At 42.4% G+C, this 20,453-nt stretch overlaps 1 protein-coding gene across 1 annotated transcript in view; it reads left to right on the top strand.

Moving 5' to 3' along the window:
• Positions 1-20,453, top strand: part of LOC109937303 (diacylglycerol kinase theta-like) — a 76,252-nt gene that overhangs the window by 27,989 nt on the left and 27,810 nt on the right. The window contains exons 6-9 of the mRNA XM_048613755.1: positions 483-632; positions 11,284-11,435; positions 18,181-18,329; positions 19,234-19,415. Coding sequence (XP_048469712.1) covers positions 483-632; positions 11,284-11,435; positions 18,181-18,329; positions 19,234-19,415 — 633 coding nt within the window. The remainder of the gene's footprint in view (positions 1-482; positions 633-11,283; positions 11,436-18,180; positions 18,330-19,233; positions 19,416-20,453) is intronic.

The raw sequence follows: 20,453 nt of genomic DNA, 5'->3' as shown, positions 1-20,453 counted from the left end.
TAAATTTTCTGATGAAGGGTCTAGGCCCGAAACGTCAGCCTTTCTGCTCCTATGATGCTGCTCGGCCTGCTGTGTTCATCCAGCCCTGCACCTTGTTGTCCAAGATGAATAGAATTTGTTTACTTTAAATTGCAGCAGAGATCTCTGAGTGTATACCCAAGTATGCAAGTTGTTACATTTATTGTTTAACAACCAAATTTATTGACTCTTAATACTAACTATTCTGCTCCCCTCTGTATTGGTCAAGTCAAATGTAAAGTAGGTTTGTTGAGTGCCGCTGCTCTGTTTGAAAATGAAGCTCTGACTTCCCACCTGGTTTGTCATGTGAACTATTCCCATACTATTTTTCGATTTATGTCTCTAGCCTTGTTTTGGCTACTGTTGACTCCCTGTGTTCACTGTATTCACATTGAGTCATGATGATTTCTGAAGTGGAGATGGAAGCTGGATTTTCTTTGGTGAGCACATGAGCCAAGTATTAGATGCTTCCTGACCTTAACTTATTGTTTGTTTCAGGTGCTGTTGTGCTGGAATTCTCATGTTTTGATGAAGCAGAGAGGATTTATACACAAGTTAAAGATACTACTGTCAATGACAGACAACTCACAACAGTTATAATCCCAGTCATTGAGGTAAATTCCTGAGAAGCATATTATAAAAGAATTGAGGTGAGGGTAAATGGGACAGCGAACATCCGACATTTTGCTTTCCAGGCAGTGTAAGTGTAAGATAAAATCTTATTCCCCCGTTGACAGTGAAAAATTAGGTTTTGCTTACTTGCCTTTCACATCCAATTGATGATTTAGTGCCTTATTCAAGGGACAACCTCAGTACAGCCCTTCCAGACTGGTGAGGCAATGCTTCAACACTGACAGTGAGTATCATTCCCTCAAGGCTGACTGTCCAATGCTCGCATTCCCTCTTTACTGACTTTTCAATAGTGTGGCACTTTGTCACAATGACTTTGAATACCATCTCTATTGCCCCTTAAACCTACAGCACCTCTGGTAGCACAGTACTCATTCAGTGTGACACTCTTTCAATGCAAACCCTTCATACTGCCTTAGAACTGATAATTCAACACTTCAGTACTTCCTCAATACTGATTCTCCTTCAGTGTGAGGCTCCCACGATACTGAAGCAAACCCAGAGTGTTGGAAAAACTCAGCAGGACTCCAACCTGCGATAGGGTTAGGGTTAGGGTTAGGGCTCCTTGCTGTGTTCATCCAGCCCTGCACCTTGTTGTCTAGGACTCCAACCAGACCAGATTTCCAGCATTCACGGTATTTTACTTTTATCTCTCAGTGCTGATGCCCTCACCCCCATACAGTGTGAGACTGCCTTAGTACTGACCATATGACAGTGTGGCACTTAGACAGTACCGAACCTCTGACACTTTTTTTAAATCAAAAAATCTGATATAAAAAGCTAGCCTAATGGCAACCATTACTAATTGTCATAAAAACCCATCTGGTTCATGAACATGCTTTAGGAAAGGAAATCTGCCAAGGGATGAGAGTACCGCTGGCTAGGCCAGCATTTATTCCTCCTGCTAGTTGCAGTCATTTGGTATAGGTATACCAACAGTGTTCTTAGGGCAGGAGTTCTAGAATCATTTAGTCATTCATGGCATATGTAAGTGTTGCTGGTCAGGCCAGAATTTAATGCCCATTTCTAATTGTGCAGAGGGGTGTTAAGAGTCCATCACAATGTGTAGTCTGGAGTCACATACAGGTCAGACCCTGTAAAGGTGGCAGATTTCCTTTCCTAAAGGGTACTCGTGAACCAGATGGGTTGTTACGACAATGAGTCATCGTTGTATGGTCACCATTAGGCTAGCTTTCTATTCCAGGTTTTTTACCTTTAACGAAATTGCACTTTCACTATCTGCCATGGTGGGATGCATGTCACTGGAACATTAGCATCGATTTCTGCATTATTAGCCTATTGAAATTATCACTGGGCCACTACCTCCCACCATCATCCAGTCAGCAACACTGAAGGAATGGTGATATATTTCCAAATCAGGGTGATGAATGGCTTGGTGGGAACAGCAGCTGATGGTGTTCCCTTGAATTTTCTTTCCTTGTCCTTCTGGATGGAAGTCGTCATTTCTAGGGATTTCCGGTGAATTTCTGCAGTGCATCTTGTAAGTGGTATGCAGTGCTGCTAATACACTGAGCTTTGGTGGTGGAGAAAGTGAATGTTTATGCATTTTATACCAGTCAAGTGGTCTGTTTTGTCCTGGATGGTGTCTGTGTTCTTCAGTATTGTTGGAGTTGTACTTATCCAGGCAAGTGGGGAGTATTCCATCGTACTCCTGATTTGTGCCTTGTAGGTGGTAAACAGGTTTTGCCGAGTTGGGCTGTGTGTTACTGTAGGATTCCTAGCATCTGACCTGCTGTTGTAGCCACAGTATTTACATGGCGGGCTCAGTCAATTTCTAGTCAATAGTAACCACAGGCTGTTGATAGTGAGGGATTCAATAATGCTAATGTCATTGAATGTCAAAGAGCGATGGTTAGGTTCTCTCATTGGAGGTGCTCATTGCTTGGTATTTCTGTGGTATGAATGTTATTTGCCAATTGTTAGCCCAAAGCTGATATTGTACAGTTCTCTGCTGCATTTGGACATATTTCAATATCTGAGGAGTCACAAATTCTACAATAATCAGTGAACCTCACCACTTCTGATCTTAGGCAGTAAGGTTATTGATGAGGCAGCCAAAGATGGTTGGGCTTAGGACACCCCCCTGAGGAACTCCTGTAGAATTGGCCGGTAATTGAGATAGCTGACTTCTAACAACTACATCTCAACTGCTTTGTGTGCGATATGACTCCCACCAGCAGAAATGTTTCCCCTGATATCCATTGACTCTAGTTTTGCCAGAGCTCGTTAATGCCACTCCAAGTCAAATATGGCCTTGATGTCAAGGGCAGTCACTGTCACTTCGTCTCTGGAATTCAACTCTTGACCATGTTTGAACCAAGGCTTTAATGTATTTGGGAGCTGAGTGGCTCTGGTAGGACTTAAACTGAGTGTCAGTGAGCAGGTTGTTGTTAAGCAAGTGCTGCTTGATGGCACTGTGGATGACCCCTCCCAACCCTTTACTGATGATTGAGAACAGGCTGATAGGACAGTAATTAGCTGGGTCAGATCTGTACAGCTCTTTGTGTACAGACATGCCTGAACAATTTTCCATATTGTCTGGTAGATGCAAGTGTTGTACTGGAAGAGCTTGGCTAGGGGAGCAACTAGTCCTGGAACACACCATCTCTACTATTGCCCGAATATTGTCAGGACCCATAGCCTTTGCAGTATCCAGTGCATTCATTTTTTTTTTAATAGCGCATGAGTGAATTGAATGGTCTGAAGACTGGCATCTGTTTTGCTGGAGACCTCTGGAGGAGGCCAAGATGGATCATCCACTCGACAATTCTGGCTGGGGATTGTTGTGAATGCTTCAGTTCTGTTCTTGTACATTGAAATGCTGGGCAAATCTGAAGAAGTGTCACTGGACCTGAAACAGTAACTCTGTTTTCACTCCACAGCTGCTGCCAGACCTGCTGTGTTTTAACAGCTATTTGTTTTTGTATCTTTAAACTAACCAGCTAAAAGTGCTATGTTGGTGATGTTATTTGAAACTTGACAAAGGTTCTGTTATACAATGTTTAAAAGACATTTGAATAAGTACATGAAAAGGGGAGGCGATAGCCTAGTGGTATTATTGCTGGCCTGTTAATCCAGAGACTCGGATAACGTTCTGGGGACCTGGGTTTGAATCCTGCCATGGCTGATGGTGGAATTTGAATTCAATAAATATCTGGAATTAAGAATCTGATGATGACCATGAATCCATTGTCGATAGTTAGAAAAACCCATCTGGTTCACTAATGTCCTTTAGGGAAGGAAACTGCCATCTTTACCTGGTCTGGCCTACATGTGACTCCAGACCCACCGCAATGTGGTTGACTCTTAACTGCCCTCTGGGCAATTAGGGATGGGCAATAAATGCTTCCTAGCCAGTGACACCTCATCGTGTGAATGAATAAAAACAAAATGAATAGGAAATGTTGGAAGATAATGGGCCAGGACCAGGCAGTTGGGACTAGATTCGTTTGGGATTATGTTCGGCATGGACTGGTTGGACCGAAGGGTCTGTTTCTGTGCTGTATGACTCTATGATTCTGTGATTAAGGACTCCTGTTTCCTCTCTGAATCTGAAAACATTGTGTATCTGTCAGCAATTCAGTCTCATCAGCTGGAGCTTGACACAAAGGAACTCAAAGGAGTCAATCTATTCTGTCTGCTGAATCTGTACCCTTGACCCTTAAGGGGTGGAGTTCCCTTTTTGCTTTTTTCCCCAAACCTATGATATTTCTGCAGAGCTATGTTTCTTGTCCTATCTCTATGTGTTTGAGATTAAGAGGATGCATTTTAATTCTGCAGATTAGCTCAATTGATAACCAGTTTTACCACTTGTATGAAGAATAAGTTGGTTTATAATAAATAATTTATATTTTAGTTTTGTTGAGGAAACATTTTGAAAGCCTCTTTTGTTTAGATAACAATTAAAAAAGCAACAAATTAGCCATTTTGATGATTAAATAAGACACTTACATTATGGCTTATAGAGTAGTGGGCTTGATGACCAGTGCACTACTCCCATCAGAACCAAAGAAAAACAAATTTGTTTAATTTGTACAACCTCTCCTTATAACATAAATCCTGAAGTCCAGGTATCATTCTTGTAAACCTCTGTTGTACTCCCTCCAAGGCCAGTATATCCTTGCTAAGGTATGGTGCCCAAATCTGCTCACAGCACTCCAAGTGGGTCTAACCAAGGTATTGTATAACTGCAGCATAACTTCTGCATCCTTGTACTCCAGTCCTCTAGATATAAAGGCCAGCATTCCTGTTCATGACATTTTAAAGATTTGTGCACCTGAACCACAAGTCTCTTTGGATGTCCAGTGTATTTAACTTCATACCACCTAGAAAGTACCCTAATCTATCCTTTCTCAGTCAAAAATAGATAACCTCAGACTTGTTTACATTGAACTCCCATCTGCCATAGTTTTGTCCATTCGCTTAGTTTATCAATATCCCTTTGTAGTTTTATTCTATTATCTACACTGTCTACAATGCCTAACTTTGTGTCATAACAAATTTAGATTTATGACTTTACATGCCATCATCCAAGTCACTATCGGTACCTTAATAATTTTTAAAATCTCAATTAAATCTTTTCTTGAACGTCTGAACACTAATGGAAATAGTCAATTCCACTATTTTGGACGGAAAATATTCAACATGGTGCTCAGTTACAAGTGGTGTGCCACAAGGATCTGTTCTGGGTCCTCTTCTATTTGTGATTTGTGTAAATGATTTGGATGTAGGAGTGGAAGGGTGGATTAGTAAGTTCGCGGATGATACGAAGGTGGGTCGAGCTGTGGATGGTGCGGAGGGCTGTTCTAGTTTACAAAGGGACATTGGTAGGATGCACAGCTGGGCTGAGAAGTGGCAGATGGAGTTTAACCCTGAAAAGTGTGAGGTGATTCATTTTGGAAGGACAAACTTGAAAGCAGAATTCAGGGTTAGCAGAAAGATTCTTGGCAATGTGGAGGAGCAGAGGGATCTTGGGGTTCATGTCCACACTTCCCTGAAAGCTTGCCACCCAGGTGGATAGAGTTGTTAAGAAGGCGTATGGTGTGTTAGCTTTCATTATTAGAGGGATTGAGTTCAAGAGCCGTGAAGTTATGCTCCAGCTATACAAAAGCCTGGTTCGGCGCATCTGGAGTATTGTGTCCAGTTCTGGTCACCTCATTACAGGAAAGATGTGGAAGCGTTGGAAAAGGTGCAGAGGAGATTTACCAGGATGTTGCCTGGAATGGGGGGAAGGTCTTACGAGGAAAGGTTGAGAGAGCTAGGGCTTTTCTCTTTAGAACGACGAAGGATGAGAGGTGACTTGATAGAAGTATACAAAATGATCAGAGGTATAGATAGAGTGGACAGCCAGAGACTTTTTCCTAGGGTGGAGATAGCTATTATGAGGGGGCATAGTTTTAAAGCGAGTAGAGGTAGGTTCTTTACTCAGAGAGTGGTGGGGGCATGGAATGCATTGCCGGAGAGGGTAGTGGAGTCGGCCTCATTAGGGGCATTTAAGCGGCTATTAGATAGACGTATGGATGATAGCATAAGATAGGGTAGAGGTTAGATAGACCTTAGGTTTAGGGTAAAACTTTGGCACAACATTGTGGGCTGAAGGGCCTGTACTGTGCTGTACAGTTCTATGTTCTATGTTCTTCACTATCATTTATTGCAATCGACAAGGGCTCAGCCATTGACTTTGATAGAAGTGTAGCGTTACTGCTCACAGAAATATATCCCATTGCTTCTGTCACTTAAATATGTACTATTGATAACTAAGCAGGAAAAAAAATCACCTGCCTAAAGTGAGAAATGTAAATAAATTTCCATTTCACTTCTTACTGGGGCAGAATTACTCCATTGTGTAAAGTCTGTATCTTTTTAGTTTTCTATATTTTTAATTGTGAACTAGAATGGAAAAGGAGTGGTTTAAATTTAAAAGCAAGGATTGTAGGAGTAGTTCTTGCACTAATTAAAAACAAACTTACTGAAACTCATTGTAACGTATGTTTACGCTGCTGTTTTATTCAAACCTGGGGGAGGCTGTTTGTAGATATTTCCTGATCAGCCTGTTCAAAGATGAAATTCCACACCTCTGGAGCAAGTTCAACTTTAACCCAGGTCTCCAGAGGTAGGGGCACTACCACTGCATAACAAGAGCCCAAATAGGAGGCTGTTTAAATCCTGGCTAGCACCAGAGATTGGTGTACAAAGTGAGATTCACTCATTGATTCAAATACTGCCTTGAAATATTTGTAAAGAATATATTTTTTTTTGTTTTCCATTGTGGACTGAAATCAGAAAAGAATTGATTTAAAGCCAAAGGTTAGGGATAAAATTGCTGCACTTATAAAAGCCAGTTATTGAACCTCATTGTAAATCATGTTTTCAGAGCTGCTTTGTTCAAGCAGTAGAGGAGGCTGTTTGCAGACATGTTGGCACAAGGGGCTGTACGCTGAATGAGTTTCATTCAGCAATGGGTTGCTGATTGGCTTAAAGATTTGTGACCATTTGTGGATGACAAAGGCCATCAGCCTGACAACTATCTGGATTTGCTCCTGGGGAACTGAACCCAGCTTGTGGGTGCGCCCATCTTGGTAGAAGCCTTTGGACTGCTGCAAGGGCAAATGATGTCTTTCTGTCCAGTACAGTTGATTGTTCTAACGTCACGTATACTGAAATATAGTGAAAAGCTTTGTTTATGAGCAGAATGGGCAGTTCACAGCAAGCAAAGGATGTACAGATCAAAAAGACGTACTTGTCTGTGTGTTCAGGCTTCTGTATCTTCTGCCTGATGGAAGACGTTGTAGGAGATCGTTATTGGGGTGTGATGGGTCTTTGATGAACAAAAACAGAAGTTGCTGGAAAAGCTCAGCAAATCTGGCAGCATCCGTGAAGAAAAAAATCAGTTAATGTTTCGGGTCCGGTGACCCTTCCTCAGAACTGTGATGGTAGCTGGGAAAACATTGGTTTTTATGCAGAAAATAGGGAGGGGGATGAGGTAGGGAGTAATTAACAAGATAGAGCCCAAAGAGATAGAAGAGCAGTTGGATAAACAAAGTAGTTGATAAGGAACAAAAACAAAGTTGCTGGAAAAGCTCAGCAGGTCTGGCAGCATCTGTGAAGGGTGTGGGTTCCCCAGTTCTGAGGAAGGGTCACCGGACCCGAAATGTTAACTCTGTTTTCTCCTTCACAGATGCTACCAGACCCGCTGAGCTTTTCCAGCAACTTCTGTTTTTGTTCCTGATTTACAGCATCCACAGTTCTTTTGGTTTTTATGTAGTTGATAATGATCTGGCTAGGAGGGTGAATAGTTATTAATGGAGACTGTTAGTGACAAACAATAGGTAGTGTGTAATGGCAGGCTATGTGATGACAAGGCCAGGTGTGTAGGGTAGGGGGCTAGGACATGGGAGAGTTTAGGCCCTAAAATTAACATTAACAGCTATTCACCCTCCTAACCAGATCGTTGTCAATTCCTTTGTCTATCCAATGCTGTTCTATCTCTTCTCTGTTGTTTACTCCCTACCCCATGATGAGAGGCATAGATAGAGTGGATAGCTAGAGACTTTTTCCCAGGATGGAAATGGCTATTACGAAGGGGCATAATTTTAAGGTGATTGGAGGAAGGTCTCAGGGGGATGTCAGAGGTAGGTTCTTTACACAGAGAGTGGTGGGTGTGTGGAATGTGCTGCCCACAGTGGTAGTGGAGTCAGATACATTCTCTCTATTCGGGCTATTTCCTGTAATTTACTCCCTACCCCATCCCCCTCCCTATTTTCTGCACATAAACCAACATTTTCCCAGCTACTATCAGTTCTGAGGAAGGGTCGTTGCACCGGAAATGTTAACTGTGATTTTTTCTTCACAGATGCTGCCAGACCTGCTGAGCTTTTCCAGCAACTTCTGTTTTTGTTCCTGATTTACAGCGTCCGCAGTTCTTTCGGTTTTTATTTTGGGTTTTTGATGATGCTGGCAGCCTTTCTGCAGCAGCGAGTTGTGTAAATGGAGTCCATGGATGGAAGGTTGGCTTCCGTGATGATCTGGGCTACGCACACCGCCTTCTGTTATTTCTTACAGTCCTGGGCAGAGCAGTTGCTATACCAGGCCGTGAGCTGGACCTTTAATCAATAACTAAGAAACTTCAAGTTAGTTGAGTTCCCACAGTATAGAAACAGGCCATTCAGCCCAACAAGTCCACACCAAGCCTCTGAAGAGCATCCCATCCAGACACATCCCCCACCCTATCCCTGTAACCCAGCAATACCCATGGCTGATGTACCTAACCTGTACATCCCTGAACACTCTAGATAATATACCATGGCCAATTCACCTAACCTGCACATCTTTGGACTGTGGGAGGAAACCCACACAGACACAGGGAGAACATGCAAACTCCACACAGACAGTTGCCTGAGGCTGGAATTGAACCCGGGTACCTGGTGCTGTGAAGCAGCAGTGCTAACCACTGAGTCACCGTGCCAATGGCCTGTGCCTCCTGCAAAGAAGTGAAAAGAACTTGGAGAAAAGAAATTAAACAGAAAATCCTGGTAATCACTAGGATAGTCTCAGTGAACCCTATTCACTGGGGCCAATGAACTGCTTCCTAAGGTCTTTTTCTCCCTCCACCCATAACGGCAGTATTTTTCGCAGCCTGTGTATGAGGGAATTAGAGTTTCAAATGCTTGAATTATATGTCAACGGTTCATAGTTGTTTACCTGTGGTTAAAATCTATTTATTTGTAATAAATAGTCATGTTCATTAAGTACTGGAACCTGGTCCATGTCTTTTATTAACTTGAGTCTATCTGACAGGTAAATTGGGGACTTATGTACCTTGATAAAATTTTTCACTTTTTGACAATTTCCAGCGAGCCTTAGTGCAGCGTCACGATGGTTTAGACACTTGGGTGTTAGCTACATACAATGATGCAGTGGCTGTATTGATGTCTAGATTCCAAAAAAACACTGCTACTTAATTAAATTTTACTGATCACTGTTGTTAGGTCAGTATATTGGAACTCCTTACCTAATAGCACTATGGGTGCTTATACTGAACAGATTGCAGTAGTTCAAAAAAGTGACTTAGCAACACCCTCTCCAGGGCCATTATGGATCAGCAATAAATACTGGCCATTTGCAGTAGTGACCACATTGCATCAATGAAAAGAAACAGTTCTAGGAGACTAAGGAATTTTTATTTAAGCTATCACACCAAAGTATTGCAGCATGGAGTGTGACATTTATTTCTCTGTTCTGCCAATTTCTGTCTTTCGTCGTTAGCTGATTTCTCAAAGGATTTTAGGTAAGTGTTAATTTTAGAATGTAGATTAGGAAGTTACATATAGTCTTAGTGTCTGTCTTAGCCTATGCCTATAGAACATGTATGTTTTTGTGTTTCCTGTATTGCTATATCTGTCCACATGAAGCCACATTCTTAGAAAATGATAGGCAGTTACACTTTTGAAAGATGATCTATTTCCTTCTGAGTGCCTCCAACAAATGAGAATAGTTCATTGAAGTTCCTGCTCCATGTGGATCACAGAATTGTGTGTGTGCATTCCTGACCTGTGTTCCTCCTGATTTTCTGGTGATATGATCTGAAAATTGGAAACACCTCAGATCTTGATGCTCCCACATAAAGCTTCACATCATACATGTATTATAAATTCATACATATATAAAAAACATACTTCAGACATTGTTTGAAACTAGTGTAAGGATATTTCATAGCATTTAAAAATATACTGTTGCAGACGACACTGTGGATTTATTATCTTCTGTTTTGTCTGCAATGCATAATTGTGCTTGCTTTGTAGAGGAGTTTGCAATTTTACCAAAGGTTATTAAATGTATAAAATAATTCTTCATTATTTTATTTATGGACATGCACTTCTATATTCTTCTTCCTCCAGTTTAGCTAGTTTGTCTAGTTGCTCCTTAAATGCATCATTCATTTCAACCACTTCCTATGATAGTGGATTCCATCTTCCATCTTTGAGTAAAGATGTTTGATCTGAATTCCTAATTATTTTACATTGATTTCTTCTTTTGCTCTGCCCAACAAGAGAGAAAACTGTCTCTGTATCCACTCCAATGTTTTAAACATCTCCAGTGGGTTACCCCTCAGCCTCCACTTTTCAGGAGGAAACAGCCCAGTCTGTCAATCATTTACTGATGATGTAAACCCCCATGTTTCTGGTGTCATCCTTGTAAATCTCCTCTACAACCTTTTCAGTGCCTCACTATCCTTTTTATATCATGGTCAGTTATATTCACTACACCTGACTCATTAAGGAATGTTAGATGGTTTGTTTGTTTGTGTAGTAATAAATATGGAAATACACACACAAGTGCTATAATACATGTCAGAGTTGCACACTGTTTGCCAGTGGTGCTTGTTGTCCCTTTCACAAATTAAGCATTAGTTTATTCTCTACTTTTATGTGTTATTAATATGTGAACACATTTTTGAGTGTTATTAGTTAAGAATGTTTAAGTCCATTTTACATAAAGCATTTCTTTAGCCAGTTAGCTTTGGTTGATTTACATTCAGCCAATGTTTGTACCAACATTTTCGAAACTGAGATAATAGTGTTTCTTTGTTCATTAAGGACTTGTTTTCACCATCAGGTCACACAGCTACCACAGGATTCTTATCCTCTCCTTCTCTTTGTTAATCCAAAGAGTGGGGCCCTTAAAGGGCGAGAACTTCTGTACAGCTTCCGGAAGCTTCTGAATCCCCATCAGGTTTTTGACCTTTCTAATGGAGGGCCTCTCTCTGGGTAATGTCATTTTGTACATATCATCTTTATCAAACAAAGGTTTAGCATTTTCAAACAAAAACAGAAATTGCTGGAGAAACTCAGCAGGTCCAGCAGCATGTGTGGTCAGAAAGCAAAGTCAATGTTTCAGGTCCAGTGACCCTTTATCAGAACTAAGAGAAGCTAGGAAAAGCTGGTATTTATGCTGAAGATGGAGGTTTGAATGGGTAAAGGAGTGAATGATGGCTGGAGACAGAGGCAAGAGGGAAGGAAAGACAGTTAGGCAGACAAAGGGCTAAGACAGGGCGAAAGAAAAGCTGCTAATAGGGACTGTGGGGTTAGGGTTAACCTATAGCCCTGTCAACAGGTTTCCTCCCTGGCTTAACATTATCCTCCCTTCATCTGCCTAACTGTCTTTCTCTTCCTCTGGGCTCCATCTCTACCTATCCCTCATTCCTATCACTTACCCCGCCATCCTCATCTTCAGCACCCTTTCCTAGCTACTACTTGTTCTAATGAAGGGTCACTGGACCTGAATCCCTGATGTTGCTTTCTGTCCACAGATGCTGGTGGATGTACTGAGTTTCTGAACTCACTCTTTTAGTTTTAGAACATGAAATGGCACAGGCATGATGGACTGAATGGTGTCCTTCTGTGCTATTCAAGAGTGGAAAAACATATAAAAGAGAGCAGTTAGAAGTGATGCAGAAAACAAGAGTTTGAATAGTTAGAGCTTTCAGCAAAAAAATTTGCATCCTCAAATAAATTAAATTTGTGGCCTTGATGTTGAAGTAATGATGCCTCTAACAGATTCTAATGCTAGGCTCAAATGACATCACAAATGGATTTGAATTTTGTGTTCATAAACATAGTCTGAGATGTCAATACTTTAACAGAAGTTTTTCTTTAAATGTATCTTAAACCACTTACTTGAGCCAATTGTGTTTGACAATTAGTTATCAGAGTCATAGAGATGTACAGCACAGAAACAGACCCTTCGGTCCAACTCGTCCATGCCGACCAGATATCCTAAATTAATCTAGTCCCATTTGCCAGCATTTGGGCCATATCCCTCTAAACCTTTCCTATTCATGTACCCATCCAGATGCCTTTTAATCGAGCTAATTGTACGAGCCTCTATTACTTCCTCTGGCAGTTTATTCTCAGTGCGAAAGAGTTGCCCCTTAGGTTCCTTTTAAATTTTTTCCCCTCTCACCTTAAACCATTGCCGTCAAGTTTTGGATTTCCCCACTCGGGGAAAAGACCTTGGCTATTCTCCCTATCCATGCCCCTCATGATTTTATAAGCTTCCATAAGGTCACTCTCAACCTCCGACGCTCCAGGGAAAATGTTCCAGCCTATTTAGCCTCTCCCTATAACTCAAACCCTCCAACCCTGGCAACATCCTCGTAAATCTTTTCAGCACCTTCTCAAGTTCCACAATGTCCTTTCTATAGCAAGGAGACCAGAACTGCATACAGTATTCCAATTGTGGCCTAACCAATGTCCTGTACAGCTGCAACATGACCTCCCAACTTCTATACTCAATGCACTGACCAATAAAGGCAAGCATACAAAACACCTTCTTCACTATCCTGTCTACCTGGGACTCCACTTTTAAGGAACAATGAATCTGTATTCCAAGGTCTCTTTGTTCAGCAATGCTTCCCAGGACCTTACCATTAATGTGTATGCCCTGCCCTGATTTGCCTTTCCAAAATGCAACACCTCGCATTTATCCTAGTTAAACCCCATCTGCCACTCACTGGCCCAACTGATCAAGCTCCTATTGTACCAAGAGGTAACCTTCTTCACTGTCCACTACACCTCCAATTTTGGTGTCATCTGCAAACTTACTAACCATACCTTCTATGTACACATCCAAATCGTTTATATAAACGACGAAAAGCAAAGGACTCAACACCGATCCTTGTGGCACACTGCTGGTCATAGGCCTCCAGTCTGAAAAGCAACCCTCCACCACCACTTTCTGTCTTCTACCTTCGAGCCAGTTCTGTATCCAAATGGCTAGTTCTCCCTGTATCCAATGTGATCTAACCTTGCTAACTTGTCTACTGTGAGGAAACTTGTTAAATGCCTTAGTCAAGTCCGTATAGATCATGTCCACCACTTTGCCCTCGCCAATCCTCTTTGTTACTTCTTCAAAAAATTCAGGCACTGTTTCCCACCACAAAACTATGCTGACTATCCCTAGTCAGTCCTTGCCTTTCCAAATACATGTAAATCCTGTCCCTCAGGATTCCCTCCAACAACTTGATAAGCACCAATGTCAGGCTTTTCCTTAGCACCATTCATAAATGGTGGCACTGTGATAGCTAACCTGCAGTCTTCCAGCACCTTACCTGTGGCTATTGATGATACCAATATCTGAACAAAGGGTCCAGCAATCACTTCCCTAGCTTCCCACAGATCCAGCATTTGGCCCTTTTCCTTCTAAACCCTTCCTATTCATATGACCATCCAGATGTCTTTTAAATGTTGCAATTATGCCTGCTTCTCCCTCTTCCTCTGGCAGCTCATTCCATACACGCACCACCCTCTGTGTGAAAAGATTGCCCCTTCGGTTTCTTTTAAATCTTTCCCCTCTAACCGTATACCTATGCACTCTAGTTTTGGTCTCCCTTACGCTGGGGAAAAGACCTTGTCTAAACACACTATCCATGCCCCTCTGACTTTATAAACTTCTATACGGTCCCCCCTCAACATCTGGCTCTCTCAAGGAAAATAGCCTCAGCCTCTCCCTTTAACTCAAACCCTACAGCCCTGGCAACATCCTTGTGGAACTTTTCTGAACCCTTTCAAGTTTCACAACATCTTTCCTAAAAAGCAAGGACAGAAGTCACATCACACCAGGTTTATTTGAAAACACAAGGTTTCCAAGTACCGCTCCTTCGTCAGATGAAGTGTAGAGAACCACACTTGCACAGAATTTATCGGCAGAAAGGTCAAAAGGTAATCCAAATGGTGAGTGGAGAGTCGACAGGCTGAATAACGCGTCTCTGCAGGCGATCATAAGTGTCAGGTGGTGTGAGTAAAGCATCAATAGCTGAATAGCAATTGAAGGGATGACCTATGATTCGATTAACTGAGGCAGATAGATAATTACAAAAAATTAAAAATAAGATGATCCAACCAAATGGCTGGAATTACATGATAGGTATAAGAGTTGCATGCCAAGGGTCTAACTGAGGTAACAAGTAATCTCAAACTGTACAGATTTATTAAGGTAGAGAGATCATAACAATTTATCAAGGTGATGGTGTCAAAACAGGACAATAAGGAAAATTTTACAGACACAGAACAGTGGTGAGGTTACATGTAGCACAACATGAACCCAAGATCATGGTTGAGGCCACCTTCATGGGTAAGGAACTTGGCTATCAGTTTCTGCTCGGCAGTTCTGCGTTGTTGTATATCTCGAAGGCCGCCTTGGAGGACATGTTCCCGAAGATCAGAGGCTGAATGTCCTTGACCGCTGAAGTGTTCCCCCATAGGGAGAGAACATCCCTGACGGGCAACAATTGCTAATGTCCATTCATCCGTTGTCGTAGCGTCTGCATGGTCTCACCAATATACCATGCATATTAGGTAGATAACATTAGCCAAGTCGCATGAGTACCTGCCTGAATGTAGTGGGTGGTGTTCCCACGTGTGATGGTAGTATCCATGTCGATGATCTAACATGTCTTGCAGAAGTTGCCGTGGCAGGGTTGTGTGGTGTTGTGGTCACTGTTGTCCTGAACGCTGACTGCAAACGATGGTCTGTTTAAGGTTTGGTGGCTGTTTGAAGGTGAGAAGTGGAGGCATTGGGATGAGAAGTGCAGCATCATGAGGTTATCCGTGGGTTTGCGGTAGAGTGAGGTACTGAGATGCCTGTCTTGAAGGAGATGTGTGTCCAAGAATGAGAATGATTCTGAAGAGTAGTCAATGGTGAATCTGATGGTGGGATGAAACTTGTTAATGTCACTATGTAGTCATTTCAGTGATTCCTCACTATGAGTCCAAAGGAAGAAAATATTGTCAATGTATCTGGTGTGTAGCATTGATTGGAGGTCCTGTGCAGCAAAGAAGTCTTGCTCAGACTTGTGTGTGAGAACGTTGGCGTATTGAAGTTCAAATTTGGTGAAGGATCACTGAAATGACTACACAACAACATCAACTAGTTTCATCCTACCATCAGGCTTACTATGGACTACTCTTCAGAATCAGTCTCATTCTTGGACACACGCATCTCCATCAAGGACAGACACTACAGTACCTCCCTGCTACAGGCCTACAAATAACCTCATGATGCTGCACTTCTCTAGCTTCCACCCTAAACATGTTAAAGAAACCATCCCCTACGGACAAGCCCTGCGTAAACACAGGATCTGCTCAGACGAGGAGGAACACAACAGACACCTAAAGATGCTGGAAGACACCCTCATAAGAACGGATACGATGCTTAACTCATTGATCGCCAGTTCGGATGTACCACAGCGAAAAACCGCAGCAACATCCTTAGAAGACAGCCACAAGACCCAACCAATAGAATACCATTCATTGTCCAGTACCTCCCTGGAGCGCAGAAACTATGCCATGTTCTTCACAGCCTTCAATATGTCATCAATGACAATGAACATCTCACCAAGGTCATCCCTACGCCTCCACTTCTCGCTTTCAAACAACCACCAAACCTTCAACAGACCATCATTCGCAGCAAAGTACCCAACCTTCAGGACAGCAGCAACCATAACACCACACAACCCTGCCACGGCAACCTCTGCAAGACATGTTAGATCATCGACATGGATACTATCATCACACGTGGGAACACCACCCACCATGTACACAGCAGGTACTCATGTGACTCAGCCAGTGTTGTCTATCTCATACGCTGCAGGCAAGGGTGGCCTAAGGCATGTTATATTGGTGAGACCATGCAGAAGCTATGACAACAGATGAATGGACCGCGCAGCAATTGCCAAACAGGAATGTTCCCTCCCAGTAAAGGAACACTTCAGTAGTCAGGGACATTCAGCCTCCGATCTTCGGGTAAGCGGACTTCGAGATACACAACAACGCAGAATCACTGAGCAGAAACTGATAGCCAAGTTCCATACCCATGAAGATGGCCTCATCTGTCACCTTGGGTTCATGTCGCGCTACGTATAACCCCACCACATGTTCTGTGTCTGTAAAATCTTCCTTACTGTCCTGTTTTGTAACCATCACCTTGATAAAGAACATAGAACAGTACAGCACGGTACAGGCCCTTCGGCTCACAATGTGGTGCCGACCTATTATCCTACTAAGATCAATCTACCCTGCATACCCTAATTTTACTATCCTCCATGTACCTATCTAAGAGTCACTTAAAAGTCTCCAAATTATCTGCCTCCACTACCACTGCCGGCAGCGCATTCCACACGCCCGCCACTCTCTGTCTGTAGAACCTACCTCTGGCATCTCCCCTGTACCTTTCTCCAATCACCTTAAAATCATGCCCCCTCGTAATTGTCATTTCCACCCTGGGAAAAAGTCTCTGGCTATCCACTCTATCTATGCCCCTCATCATCTTGTGCACCTCTATCAAGTCACCTCGCATCCTTCTTCGCTCCAATGAAAAAAGCCCGAGCTCCCTCAACCTTTCCTCATAACACCTGCCCTCCAGTCCAGGCAGCATCCTGATAAATCTCCTCTGCACCCTCTCTAAAGCTTCCACATCTTTCCTATAATGAGGGGACCAGAACTGAACACAATTATGATCTCTCTACCTTAATAAATCTGTACAGTTTTGGATTACTTGTTACTTCAGGATTTGGGACTGTTATACCTGTCATGTTATTCCAGCCGTTTGGTTTGTGTCCAGCACCATCTTATTTTTAATTTTTTGTAATTATCTCTCTGCCTCATTTAATCGGATTATAGGACATCCTTTCACTTGTCATTCAGCTGTTGACGTTTGATTCACACCGTCTGACACATGCGGAGACTTGTTATTCAGCCTGTCAACACTGCACTCACACCATTTGTACTATCTTTTGGTCTGTCCACTTATAAATTCTGTGCCTGTGTGCTTCTCTCCACTTCACCTGACAAAGGAACAGCGCTCTGAAAGCTTGTGATTTCAAATAAACCTGTTGGACTATAACCTGGTGTCATGTGACTTCTGACCTTGTCCACCCCAGTCCAACGTCAGCACCTCCACACATTAACAGGGAGACCAGAACTGAACGCAGTGCTCAAAAAGTGGCCTAACCAATGTCCTGTACAGCCACAATATGACCTCCCAACTCCTATACTCAATGCACTGACCAATAAAGGCAAACATACCAAACATTGCCTTCACTACCCTGTCTACCTGCGACTCCACTTTCAAAGAACTGTGAACCTGCACTCCAAGGTCCCTTTGTTCAGCAACACTCTGCAAGGACCTTACCATTAAGTGTATAAGTTCTACCCTGATCTGCCTTACGAAAATTTAGCACCTCATATTTATCTAGATTAAATTCCATCTACCACTCTTCAGCCCATTTGTGGATGAATATATTGAAGTTGAAAACAATTGATTTTTGGACATTAAAGGAATTACAAGATATGGGATGAAAAAGGAAACTGAAATTGATATACATCTGCTATGATCTTATTGGATGATAAAACGTGTTCAAAGAGTCACTTTTGATTCTGACACTGTCATGCAGTCTGTTTATGAGCTAAAATGCTTCTTGCGTTATGAAATTTTGTTTCTCACCTTCACCTTCAGGCTGCATACATTCCGAGAGGTTCCGTATTTCCGAATATTGGTTTGCGGAGGAGATGGAACAGTTGGTTGGGTTCTGGGTGTGCTGGAGGAGATTCGACACAAGCTGAACTGTCCAGTGCCTCCAGTTGCTGTGCTACCTTTAGGAACAGGTGAGGGTGGGGGAAAGCAGTGGGCATGGGCTGAGTGGTGTGTCGAGAATATGCAGAAAGAGTGGGCTGCACTCGTGAGGGAAATATCCTCGTTCAGTTTCCAAATTCTAGCTGCTGCAGTGCAGTTTTTGCCTAGACACAATTTAATGCACATTTCATCCCAGCCAAATTGTACCAGGTCTATATGCATCACATGAGCTCCTCCCACTGCTCCTCAATTAACACTATTAATGTATCCTTGTATTCCCTTCTCCCATGAATAATCAACATTCCCTTCTAATCATCTAAACTACTGTCTATGGTACCAAGTTCCAATGTCTCATCATTCTCTGAGTTAACAAGTTTCTTCTGAATTCCCTGGATTTATTAGCAACTATCATGCATGTATATTTAGACTCCCAGAAGTGAATCTGTATCCAAGAAGTGGCAGTCTAGAATCATGGGTTGTTGATACAAGATTAGATACAGAGATTTAGAACAGTAACAGGAGAAATCTCTTCTCATATAGTTGCGAGGCTGAGGGATTTTCTTTGTGTTAATTAGAAATCACTCAACCCAACCAATACAAGCTTGATTCATAGCAAATTATGGTTTTGACAGTGATCACCAAGTGGAGAATATTTTTCTGTAATATGTGTTATTTTGACAAAATGTTTCCCTGCTAAATCTTCAGGTTTTGCTGTAAGCTCCAAATGGGTTCCTTTGCATTCTAAGAGGATTGTTTATGGCAAGGGCAATATCCCTTAGCTGTTCAATCAAGAATGCCAAAGTAGCTGAATCTTAAGATCAGTAACATGGATCATTATGTAGCCACTGGGGCCATTTCAAGCCACAGATGGAAACTCACTTGGATTTAATGAACCGTCACTACATTGATAATATCTACAAACTTTTCTTTCTTAAGGCAATGACCTAGCAAGGGTGTTACGCTGGGGACCTGGCTATAGTGGTGAGGATCCCTTCTCCATTCTGGTTGCAGTTGATGAAGCAGAAGAAGTCCTTATGGATCGTTGGACAATCCTCCTTGATGCTCAAGAAGTTGTTGATGGCACAGAAAACGGTGTCCCTGAGCTGGAACCACCAAAGGTATTTGTCACAAAAGTACCTTTAAATATGAGTTAGTATAAAGTTACAGTCGGGTGTTAATAGAAAATAGAACGGTACAGCTCAGGAACAGGCCCTTCAGCCCATTATGTTTGTGCTGACAATGGTGCCATTCTAAACTAATCCCATTTGTTTGCACATGGTCCGAATCCCTCCATTCCCTGCCTGTGTCTAAGTGCCTCTTAAATGTTGTCATTAATCTGATTGGAGTTTGCTGGATCATAGTGACTGAAGGTCATGTCAAAGGCCTGATTTGGACGCCACATTCTTGGGAAGAGAATTTCTGATGGAAGGTCATTGTTCTGAGCTTTCCTCTGAAATCTTTCTTTCTCGACAGATCCTGCCTGAATCTCTGACCCTTTTCAGCACTTTCTGGTCATTGATGTATGAAGTCAGGGTTTTACCCTGGTATCCAGGTGTGGTCTCTGCAAAAATAAACTAGAAAATAACCCATTGTATTAGAACCTTTGGAGCTGAAACATTTTGCTGCAACTGAATTATTGACTCAACTAAATGAAAAATTGGATCAACAGAAGTTTTGTAGCAGTCTCGGAGTCCTAGAATAGAGAGCCTTCATTAATAGAAGCCATTTCCATCTGTAGTGTAGATGTTGCACTGATTGTGTACAGTTCTGGTCGCCACATTACCAAAAGGATGTGGATGCTTTGGAGAGGGTGCAGAGGAGGTTCACCAGGATGTTGCCTGGTATGGAGGGTGCTAGCTATGAAGAGAGGTTGAGTAGATTAGGATTATTTACATTAGAAAGACGGAGGTTGAGGGGGGACCTGATTGAGGTCTACAAAATCATGAGAGGTATAGACAGGGTGGATAGCAAGAAGCTTTTTCCCAGAGTGGGGGACTCAATTACTAGGGGTCACGATTTCAAGGTGAGAGGGGAAAAGTTTAAGGGAGATATGCGTGGAAAGTTCTTTACGCAGAGGGTGGTGGGTGCCTGGAACGCGTTGCCAGCGGAGGTGGTAGAGGCGGTCACGATAGCGTCATTTAAGATGTATCTAGACA

This window comes from Rhincodon typus, chromosome 1, assembly GCF_021869965.1.
Source record: "Rhincodon typus isolate 14 chromosome 1, sRhiTyp1.1, whole genome shotgun sequence".
Lineage (NCBI taxonomy): Eukaryota > Metazoa > Chordata > Chondrichthyes > Orectolobiformes > Rhincodontidae > Rhincodon > Rhincodon typus.
Note: the sequence above shows the minus strand (reverse complement) of the source record. Positions and strands in the feature narration are given on the sequence as shown.